This window comes from Capra hircus, chromosome 28, assembly GCF_001704415.2.
Source record: "Capra hircus breed San Clemente chromosome 28, ASM170441v1, whole genome shotgun sequence".
NCBI lineage: Eukaryota > Metazoa > Chordata > Mammalia > Artiodactyla > Bovidae > Capra > Capra hircus.
The window spans coordinates 15,675,060-15,687,076 of record NC_030835.1 but is presented as its reverse complement, the minus strand read 5'-3'; the positions used below and the strand labels follow the sequence as shown (position 1 = coordinate 15,687,076).

General features: G+C 36.7%; 1 protein-coding gene across 2 annotated transcripts in view; it reads left to right on the top strand.

Annotated features, from left to right (window-relative positions):
• Window positions 1–12,017, top strand: part of VCL (vinculin) — a 112,007-nt gene that overhangs the window by 70,402 nt on the left and 29,588 nt on the right. For both annotated transcript variants that reach the window (XM_005699223.3, XM_018042196.1), the window contains exons 5-8: window positions 966–1,088; window positions 2,497–2,657; window positions 10,334–10,424; window positions 11,385–11,532. In XM_005699223.3, the coding sequence (XP_005699280.1) occupies window positions 966–1,088; window positions 2,497–2,657; window positions 10,334–10,424; window positions 11,385–11,532 (523 nt within the window). The remainder of the gene's footprint in view (window positions 1–965; window positions 1,089–2,496; window positions 2,658–10,333; window positions 10,425–11,384; window positions 11,533–12,017) is intronic.

Sequence of the window (12,017 nt, the reverse complement as noted above, 5' to 3'; positions counted from 1 at the left end):
ACAAAACATGTTATTGTAATTCCTAAGATTTTTTTCAGCTGCTAGATTCTCAGTACAGACACACGTCATTTTATTGTGCTTCTCTTTCTTGTGTTTCACACATACTGCGTTCTTACAAATTGAAGGTTTATGGCAACCCTAGCTCAGGCAAGTCATTTGGTGCCATTTTTCTACTTCATGTATCTGTGTCATATTTTGGTAATTCTCACAACGCTTCAAATTTTTTCATTATTATTATATTAGTTATGGTGACCTGTGATCACTGATCTTTGATGTTACTGTTGAAAAGATCATGATTCGTTGAAAGCTTAGATGATAGTTGGCATGTTTTAGCAATAAAGTATTTTTAAATTAGGGTATGTACTTTGTGTTTTTAAATAGTGTTATTGCGCACTTAATAGACTATAGTGCAGTGGAGATATAACTTTCATATTCCCTGGAAAACCCAAACATTCCTATGTCTTCACTTTATTGTGATGTTCACTTTGTTGCAGTGGTTTGGAACTGAATCTACAGTATCTTTGAGGCGTGCCTCTAGTAGGCTCACATGAGGTCCTTACACATATAGGCTCAGTGGCCAGGTACATGACATGAAAACTGGTATGGAAGCCAGGCAAGGTATTCCCCCGCTCACCACTTGTGGATTGTTTTTTTTTTAAATATATATTTATTAATTTCAACAGTTTAAACATATTTGTAAATGTATGTCAGATGTGTGAAAATTATGTCACATTTAGGATTTATATTTATTAAATTAATTTTAATGAGAAGAATACATTTGCCTTAAGTTAGAACTATTCAGCAAAATTCAGTGTTATAAATGATAGAGTTCATTGATAGTATGTATGTTTAAATAAGTGGGCAGTTTGGACTTTCATAGTAATTCATAGTGAATATAGGCTCAGAAAGCCTGACTCTGGATTGTTTCACTACTCACCCTGTACAATTTATTCCCTGTGCCCCAGGAATGACTAAGATGGCCAAGATGATTGACGAGAGGCAGCAGGAACTGACTCACCAGGAGCATCGAGTGATGTTGGTGAACTCAATGAACACTGTGAAAGAGTTGCTGCCAGTTCTCATTTCAGGTATTTTCTGTCTGTACTTTATCTTACAGAAGAAAAAAAAAAAGTGTTTATATGTTCTAAACTCTGGTGTTCATTTTATTTTCTGTTTAGTTGCATGTCCTTCAGCCTAGGTAAAAATGCAGCTGGTTAGCTAAGAGCCAGGATTCACTTTCTTTAATGCTCTCCTCCTGCTGTTTGTGTGAAACTGCCCTCCTATTGCATACTACTGTTCCCTTGAAGTTCTAACAGGCTCCTTTTCTTCTCTAGGAACTCTAGTTTTGGATGTATGGATCTTTATTTGTACTTGGGAAAAAAAAAAATTAGGAGCTGGATTAGATCTAGAACGCTATATAGTAGAGAATTGAGTCCACATCCCTTTCCTGGCTCTCTCTATGTTGAAGAGCTGATGGTCTATACCAACTAGGATCACCTTCTCATTGGGCAAAGCCCAGAAATGCAAACATGATGGCTACTCTCTCCACTAGCAAAAGAGAATTGTGCTTATTAAGAGTCTAGTATGTATCAGATATTTCTGGTATGTATCACATATCTTGTTGTTTATGTAAATTTTCTTAGTCAAGTTATGTGTTAGTTGGTTTCAACTCTAAGAGGGTTTCTTTATTTTCAAAATCTTTTAAGGCATGTCACTGTAACCCCCCAGCTACTGCCTTCCTGCTTTGTCATTTTTCAGGTAGTGATTAAAATAGGAGATGTGAGTATAAGAGTTCAGAAAGCCCTTATATAAACTAGAAAATAAAAAATTATAAATAGAGTCTTATAGTCTTCTCAAAAATATGTTTTTTGAGGCCAACTGTTCCATGTGGCAGAAAGGCTTTTGGGAAAAATATGTCTTTCTAATTTGGGTAACTCAATAAAATGTTGATTAATCTTTGTTTTTATAATTTTATTAGTTTATGAGAAGATATTTTCTTTTCCAATGTTTCATTATTATTTTCTTCTTTACTTGTAGGGGTTAGATAGTCCTTCCTATATGTTAAGAGAAATCATGGAAGATAAACTCAACACTGGGATCTTCCACTAGGATTGAGGCAGCAGCATACTCTGGTTACAGTTTAGTTACAAGACTGTTTTTATCTTGTCCCATTAGGTTTGTGTCAGATGGGACCAGTGTTAGGCCTGGGATGGCAACTGATTTAGAAATAGTGGATATTTTGGATCTTCAGTACATGCATGTTAAATTAGTTCCCTGATCATGATGTGGTGATGTTTTGTACCTTCAGTTTTCTTTACAGTGAAGGTTGCTGATAGTGGAATTTTAATAGCAGACTTATAGTGTTTATTTTCATATTCTTTTTAAGACCCTAGAAGCCCAAAACATGTTCAAAGTGTGAAACATCTTGTGTGACTATTGTAATACAGCAAGATTACATTCCAAATTTAGTTTCTGATCTTTTGTTTATTTTTACAGCTATGAAGATTTTTGTAACAACTAAAAACTCCAAAAACCAAGGAATTGAAGAAGCTTTGAAAAATCGCAATTTTACTGTAGAAAAGATGAGTGCTGAAATTAATGAGATCATTCGTGTATTACAACTCACTTCCTGGGACGAAGATGCCTGGGCCAGCAAGGTAAGTGTTATTGGGGAAGAAATAAGCAAAATCCCTAATTCTCCCCTCTTGGGGTTGTGATTGTCTCATATTCTATCTTGTAATTTCGTGCAGCATAAGACTACTTAGATATTATGAAAGTAATTTCATCTTTATTTCATGAATTGCTTGCTGCTTTTGCACTTTTCCTTTGTTTTCAGGTAGAACAAATAAATAGGTATGTGAGGTGAATGTTGGTTAAAAGCTAAGATGTGTAGCTTTTCTTTCAAACTGGAGTCTCGTTTATTGAGTTGGTGGAGGAGTTCTGCTGTGGTGTATACTCCCCTGGGTAGGAGCCCTGCCTTTCACGTAGGTGGTTGTTGCTAGGTTACTAAGTAAGATACAGAATATGCCTACAGCTGAATTTTATGGAAAACTTTTCTTAATCAGCTTTTGACCCAGAGAAATCTACAAAGGAAAATATAGGCATTTCTAAGTGTGTCTCTTTATCATTCCATTCTCCCTAAAGAAAGCTTCACTGAAATATTAGTTTTCACATTGTCTGTTAGTTTGAGGGGTCCCTTTCCCCTTGGTCTATAATTTCCTGTTGGACTCCACAAGGGCTGGTGGATTCCTCCTAGACCCCAGCAGCAGGGGTTTGAGGTGCTGCTCTGGCCTGCTTCTCCCTGTTTAGTGACTGGAAACAGAGACACTTCTCTTATAGGAGCCCAAGATGCAGACAGTGGGGGGAACCTGGGAAGCTGGGTAGCTTCCCCTACCGTGTGGACCCAAATGTGATCTCCAGGGCCACCCAGCAGTCTGAGAGCAGACTGCAGAATGGATTTTGTTGTATGATTTCCACTGGGTGTACAGTAGGGCTCTGTTTGTCCTCTAGGACACCTAAAAGTTAAGGTCGAAGCTGGGCCTAAAATTACCAATTCTGTCTCTTTTGTTGCTCAGGAAGTTAAACTAAATGTGTAGGAGAAATTAGTTAGATTATCTTAACCATGGATTTGTTTTCAGAGGCATGAAATTATTGAACAAGTCCTGAGACTATATTTTAAATCCATATGGTAAAATCATATAAAGTCTTTGATGTTTTACTTAATTTTGCTTTTGCATGTTTGACAACTTTTACTTCCCTGTTATGACTTCTTTATGCATCTTTTTTTGTTCTCTTGTTTGTTTTATTCTTTTTCTCACGTTTAGAAGGTAAGCTTTCTCTTGCCTTTTAGTTTCTTGCTTAAAAAGAAAAAGCATGTCTGTGAGGTTTTCTTGTGCTGTGTGCCATGCCTTATCCTGTGTGCCGGTGTGTAGCACTGTGCTCGATTATGCGTCAGAATGTGACTTAATATGGGACTTGGGGCTGTGCTGGGCGGACTGTTTAGCTCAAAAGGAGCTGTTTTTTGGGGGGAAGCAAGAGGAAAGACATTAATATGGGATGTCAGGCTTTCTATATTTGGTGGGCGCTTTCCTCTCTTTGGGGGCTTCCCTGGTGGCTCAGTGGTAAAGAATCCCCCTGCCAGTGCAGGCGATGTGGGTTCAGTCCCTGGGTCGGGAAGATCTCCTGGAGATGGAGGATCTCCTGAAGGAAATGGCAATCCACTCCAATATTCTTGCCTGGGAAATCTCACGGACAGAAGAGCCTGATGGGCCATAATCCATGGTGTCACAAAGAGTCGGACACGACTGAGCAACTAAACAATTCCTCTCTTTGAGCAGGCTCCTGGGAACTGCTTTGACCTGGTCATTCCCACTGACTTCTTTTGAGGGGCAGATTTCCCCATGTGGGTGATCCCTAAGTTATCTGTGGATCCTGCTCTTAGCAAAGGAAACTTCCAGCTGATGCCATCTCTGTATTTGTCTCTCATGCCAGTTTCCTTTGCAGGCTCTGGAGCTTGGCTTTTGGAGATGCATCATTGAGGTTTTAAGCCATAATGAAAATAGGTAGGCTAGACAGTCTCAATGAGGCACCTGTCCTTCACAGTAATCCAAGCCTGCAGAATCAAAAGGAAAAAGTCAGGTGTACCTAAAGTTTTTCCTAACTTCAGTCCCTGGCTCACTGCATGTTCTGCTGTGTGAGCTGTGAATCAGCCATCGTTCTCTATGACCTCATGTTCCCCTAACCTAATCTCTTTCCTTATTCTCTTCCCTTTGCTTCTAGCAGATGAGAAATAGTAAAAAATGAGGAGCAGGCACTACAACCGTCATGTTTCTATTTTCAGAGGGGAAAAGTCATCCATCAATTAGAATAAGTCATTGAGCTTTACTTTGTGAAAATTTGAGAGCTGCTTCTTTAAAGACCAAAACCAAAACTGTGGTCAGTTGAGGTTTTCAGGAGGAAGATTAGGCACTTGGGGGCACATACAAGGGAAATAGACCTGGTCCCCACTGTGTCACAGTCTAATAGCCATCTCAGTTTTATGCTGATCTGGAAGGAATCAGACTGTTAGGATACTGTAAAACTATCAGAATTAAAGGAAATAAATAAAATTAGCTCAGCCAAAAGAAGCTTAAGTACAAAATGACATCAGAATGAGCAATGAATATTTATTTTTAAACTTCCTTTTGCTTTTGTTATACATTTACCTGATTCAAAAGTCAAAATGCTGTAAAAAGATATATATGACATAGCTAACTCTCATCCCAATCCCTTTCCACTCTATCTCCCTTACCTGCTAAGAGTAATTGTTTTTATGAGTGGCAAGAATATTTAGAAAAAAATTTTACCCTGAAAATGGAAGTTGGTAACTAGGATTTTAGTTATTTTTCAGTTCAGTAGCATTATGCATCTTTCATTGCTCACTTGAAAGCAGTGAATTAATCAGACCCTGTGTCTGTCTGTGACCCCTGGGTTCCCATTCTGTTTAATACATGCAATATTTTTACCTCCTCTCACCCCTTACCAATAAAGAATTAACTTTGTCTTACCATACTTGTTTCATGCCTCCCCATTGGTGCAGTTTTCTCCTGGAAAGTGATGATTCCTCTAGAAAAGTGGGGGAAGAAAGTAAGTGGAAAAAATTCTTGGTAAAAGTGCGTCTTGCCGAATAAATTAAGATTTTAAAGAGGCAATGCAATAGCTGACTATTTTATGTTTTATACCTACATTCAGATGGCAGATTTACAAATTTAAAAGTATTTTGACTTAAAATCCTTCCTTTTATTTTGAAAATAAAAGTTCTCCCCCCTTAAATCAATAATCATCTTATAATGATTTTTAAAAACTAGTTTAGCATTTTTCCTGAGAATACATCATGAGACAAAAAAATTTAGGGATTAAACAGAATTCACATTTTACCCTTTGTAAATTTAGCAATATATAATAATCTTTTTTCGTGTTTATATTACTTGTATTTTGATGCATGTTGAGAATAAAGAGGAAATGAGAAAAAATTTAAAAACGTTTCATTACTGAGAATTTTTGTACCCTATGAGGTGTTCCTGTAACTGCACCCTGAGTCAGTTATTCAGAATTTGTCCCTGTGGTATATCTCCTCCCACTGTGGGCCTAGGTTGGTGGTGGGTAAATGTAGTGAGTGACTCAGATGTCTTTGTGCAGATTAGAGTACCAAAGAAGGAAATACTGCTTAGAACCTGTGATTCTATAACACTTTCCCTTACTGCAGACCATTGGGGTTTAAGTGTTGATTTTTATTTCAATTTTGAAAAAATAAGGTTATCTATGAGCTTTTTATGAGTCTTTTAATGTGATGCAATATTAGTATTCTAGTATGCAGCTAACACAACAAAGGATTTATCTCTTAGAGTCTGAGATAAATAGTTAATTTAAGCGTTTATATATCTTACCCCCTCCCCCAACCAAAGGAGAAAAGCCCACCATGTTAAATTGACATTTCCCTTCTGATCCAAGTGATCTTTTAGTAGATACAACTGATTGTGTTCACATAGGTGGTGCAGAATTGTAGCACTGAGAAGGTATTCTTAGAAATGGGGAACTGATGCCTGGGAGGCTTGCCTGGAGGTTCAGGGCTAGACAACTTTCTCTCCTTGGTTAAATGTAGTTTACAAGATTTTGTGTTACTGCCCAATTTAACTTTCCAAAAACATCTTTGTTTAAAATATGGATTTGGAGTTAGAAATGTGGTCAGAAATGGAATGGAGTGGGAAGGGTGGGGACAGGAGGTGTTAGTGGAAAAAGGAGAGTAGGTTGGGCAGTGAATGAGAGGGGGTCCTTAGTCACATATTTAAAATTTTCAAGAGCATGGGATTGCAGGAGCTCACCTTTCCTACCACACTTCCTCTTGACTGTTTGTGGGAGAAACTCAGTGATTCTTAGAATATTATTCAATGTTCTTTAGGTCTAACTATGTATTAAATTTCAGAAGTGTTTCAGTTCCTGGAAAAGCGTGGAAAAAGAAGTCTTTTAGGTTGTCCTTCTGACTTTCAGTATGTGTGGCGGAGTTTCAAGGAACTGTGTTTCTTCATTTAAAACCTGAACTCCTACGAGTTTTACAATAAAAGGAACCAGAGCAAGAGGGGCCAGAACCCTGCCAGCTGTCCCCAGAGCTGCACAACTATATCTGATCTTTTTTATATTCACTAAAAAAAAACACACAACAAAACCCAACAACAACAATAAACAGAGAATAGGTTGGTGAAGACTTTTCTCTTTCCCAAATTTGAGATATTATAGAGAAAAGTACTTAGTGAAGGTGCAGTTTTTTTCTCTTGTGTTTCATACCCATAGTGTACTCTGGGTACTTAGACCTACATGGCAAGGTTTAACTAAAAGCTCTGTGGTACATAATGTAGTTGGCCACAGAGTTATGGTTATTTTCATCCTTTATAAATATCTCAAAATTGCTTCTTAGTCCTAGTTGAATTTGTTTATATTATATCTAGTGTTAGTATACTTCTATTGTTGCTTATGTCAGAATTCTGTTACTTCCATAATAAACACTCCCCTTCAAAAGAAATTCTTACGACATTCCTAGGACACCACAATTTATGTTCCTATAGACATTTTTGCTTTTAATGTGGTTGGTCAAAAAGTTTGTTGGGGACTCGAACAAACTTCTTGGTCAACCCAATAGATATGACATTTAAATGTTCTATGTTTAAATGATTATTTACAACTTGTCTTATTCCAGAAAGGATTTAATGTGGCCCTCCCAGTTTTAAATCTCCAAAATTGTCTAAAATTGATTCTGTTAAAATTTTTGCTAACTAATTGAATTTCCCAGTTTAAAAATGCATCTTCATTGCATATTTGCCACTGATTCTTTTTAAGAGAAAATGATAGTAATTATAAGAAATAATGTTAACTTCTTCATATTGTCATATCTTCTCAGGACCAAATTAGTCACATCCTTAGAGTTGGATTCTTTCCTTGAATTGTGGTAGCCATGCTTTATTAGGGAGAGAAAAAACAGTGACTTTTGAGGATACTGAATGCTGAGCAAAACCGGTTTTTCTATTGTGTTTCAAATCATTTTTGGGCAGTGGTGAGTAAAGGCAGTTATTTAGGTTAGTAAGAATTATGAATTTGATTTATAGAGCTAATTTTCTGGGCAGTGACTGTATTAACCAATCCAAACTGGCAAAGCAAAAGATTTGCTGACTACTGTAAAAGGTTAGTGGAATCTTTGACAACTCTCTTTGGTAAAAGAAAAAAAAATTCTTGAATTTCATCCATCAGAAAATAATGAGATTTGAGATCAAATGGGGCTTCTAGGACTGAGCCCCTTAATTTAAAATTGAAGTTAAATGAAGCAATGAGGGAAAAAATGGCTAAAGTAGAACCTAACATGCAAGAAATGCTCAATTAAGGTTAGTTTCCTAACTAATAGCTGTTAATGCTAGAGTAGACACTAGAAAATTTCTGATCTTTGTTTCCTCTTAAATTTAGATTTTGAAATATAATAAATATCTATTGAATTTTTCACTAAATATATATGTGTATCAGAGAAATAGTTATTAAGAGGTTTTAAATTAAGTGTTTTTACATGATTTCAGTTTCTCCTCTTCAGCATGTGCACAGTATTTCCTAGGTGAGAGATTGTGAATTTTTAAAAAATCCATATCTAGACAAAGTCCTATAACTAGTATTAGACCCTGAAGGCTATCCAGCTCGGAGGTTGGGTATTGCCTGAGGCTTTCTTTAAAACGATATTAATTTGGGTCTTGCTAATTTGGAATTAAACTAAAGTTGACTTTTGAAGGCAAGGTTTGCTGTACAGAGTAATTAGAACAAGATGGAGGAGGAACAAATATTTGAGAATCAAAGCACTTAAATGCCACTTGTCTACTTGCACTAAATACAAATGGATTTAAAAATAGATCCTCCTACAACTCAGACTTTTATTGATAGGTAGCTATCATAATTTCATACACCTCAATAATAAAACTATTTTATTTCCATTTTTTTCAGTAATTTAGTTCACTTCTTTTTAGTTGCTGTGGATGAGAATGTGTTTTTTAGAGCCTTGAAGTAGACAAGTTTATAACAGGAGAACAGTCTGTTTCTGTTTAGATGGGGAAAGAGGGAGTCTAAAGCTGTGAGTTCTATACTTTGACTGAGTACTTTGGAAAAGCTGGGGTCAGTTCTGCTGAAACTCTAAGCCTAATTATGAATGCTCCCTATACTTACTGGTGCTAGTGCTGGGTTTTGTTTGCGTTTAAAGTGGGGTGCTCTTAGTGCCCCCAAGTGGAAAACTGGTGGCACCACACCTTTAAGAACCCAAATTTACATCAGTGGAAATTGAAAAGAGGTGGGGATTTAAGACATTCCATAGAGTTTCAGAGGGTAACTCTGTACTTTGATGGATGGACTCTGTAACAGCCAGTTCCCTGAGTGTTAATAACAGAGAGAGAGACTGACTTTTAAGATGTTAGAGACTTAAGAGATGGCCAGTCATTCAGTTGTGAGAATGGGTTCATACATATTTGTTATATTGTTTTCTGTATTTTTATTTACTTAAAAAACCCTATTAAAATATGTGTATATTTTAAAAGTGATTAGTCTGTTTAGACTTCTCATGCTATATCCTGGGAGGTTTTATGCTAGTCACTATGAATCCTGATTGTAAACAATAGATTGAGACCCCCTTATTCTATCCTGCCTCTTCTTCCAGGTTAGGGATGGTAACGGAACTAAGGATGAGGAGTGGCAGAGAAGGCTGAATGTATTTTCTTGTGATACATTCAGTGGTTTATTTGTGGAATTAAAACTAAATTGCTAGATTAAAATGTTCAGTTTTCTTCTAACCAGTAATTTCAGGTTCCTTGGGTTAATTAAACATAGTGAAATATCATCCAGTGTGTATATTTCAAAACAAGATGTAAGAGAAACTGTGATTTGTGGCACCACATCCTAATGAGGCTTCTCTGAAGCCAGGAAGGCTTTGGCAGGGCTGCAGTATATGAATGTTGACTAGTAGAAAGGCTGATAATGAGGCATGTGACAAAAGGGCTTTTTCTTGCTAATGATATAAAACTGCTTTGACTTGAGCAGTTTTACCAGTTTTCATAGTTTAGCAATAGGGAGACCAGAAGATAGAATTAACTGAAGGTTTGCATGCAAGATGTTGCATTTTGACAGAAATAAGCGTTATGGTGTGATGAGAATATTTTTAAGGCTGTTGTAGGACTACTGTAGCTATTGTATGTTAATAGTGTAACTTCTTCTCTGTCTTACTTTGTATCATGGTATTTCAGTTTTTGCAAAGAAAATAATTTATACTTTTCTTCAAAAGGACACTGAAGCCATGAAGAGAGCACTGGCCTCCATAGACTCCAAACTGAACCAGGCTAAAGGTTGGCTCCGTGATCCCAATGCCTCCCCAGGTAACCCTCTGGTTTTACTTTTCTGATAGATACATCAAAAAGCAGGCAGAAAGAAAAAAAAAAAAGAATTTATTTCATAGTCTCATAATTCTGAGATAACTACTGCAACATTTAGGGGCATATGCCATTCTCTGATAGTTTTGACTAATTGAAGCATTTCTGGTCCTCTAAAGGATGAAGGGCATGAATTAATTACCTCTCATCACAGAGGAATAAACCAAAGTGAACTGGGCATTCTTTGCCAGATTATTGGTTCACCCTTTCCCTGAATCAGAAAGGTAATTATTTTGAATAAAAGCTCTTCTCTTCTAGTTCCCATTGGGCAGATTTCCATTTATGCCAACAGAATACTTAATTAAGCAGATGAAATGATGATGCTAATAAGAATTGGGAAGCAAAGTTGACTTATATAAAGATAAGACCCAAATAGGTTATTGAGCTAGGCTTTATGGATTTTCTAATCTAATATTTATTCAGTTTTAGATTAATATTTGAATGAATGTATAAAGCCTAATAGAGTTTGGAGGTGTTAAGTACTATTAAATTGTTAGAGCCTACTTTCATCTCATCCATATGCTTACCACAAGCTGCTTATTATCTCCAGCTGTTTATGGTTCCAAGGATCTTTTTCAGCAGTCTCTGTGGTTGAAACCTCACCCTACGGTTTAAGGGCACTGCTTGGCTATTAACTATCAGATGTATTGCCTTCTATTCACTAGTCATTTAAAATCATCCATTCCTTCATGAATGAAATGACTTGTAAAGCATCCTCTCTAAATAATTAATAGATCTATAATATAGATATTGAATCTCTCTCTCTCTTTTTTTTTTTCTGGCTGCCCCTGGCTTGTGGGATCTCAGTTCCCCAGCCAGGGGTTGAACTCAGGCCATGGCAGAGAAAGCCCAACATCCTAACCCCTAGGCTACCAGGGTACTCCCTTGAATATCTCTTTATTTTAGGTGATGCTGGTGAACAGGCCATCAGGCAGATCTTAGATGAAGCTGGAAAAGTTGGTGAACTCTGTGCAGGCAAAGAACGCAGGGAGATCCTGGGAACCTGCAAAATGCTAGGGCAGATGACTGACCAAGTGGCTGACCTCCGAGCCAGGTAAAGTTCCTCTGCTCTCACCAGAGCACTGGTGGTAACAATTGGGATCTTGCTTCTGATGGAGTGATTCAGAAGCAAGTTTCTGTGAATTTTACTGAGTTCTCTTTGGCTAATAGATAACATAGGTATTACATTCTGTGTTGGAATTGGAGTGAATTTTCCTTTTGATGAACTTTTAAAATATGTAGATACCTTGTAGTAAAGTTGAAGTTGAAACAGAAATATGTTTTTATAGTTTCTAGTCATAGGCTTATGAAAAACAAGGTATAGTGGATAGATGTCTTTTATGAAGGATGATGGAGAGAAAAAGAAACATAAATTGGAATTTAAAAAATCAGTTAAATAGATTATCCTCTGTGTTGGTCATATCTAGGCTCTGTTGAGTTTCTATTTGATTATTATTCATTTAGTTTTATAATTCTTTTATCTATCTCTTAGCCACTTCAAGTTTTGGCTTTTAGAATCCAACTCCATTCCTCCAAACT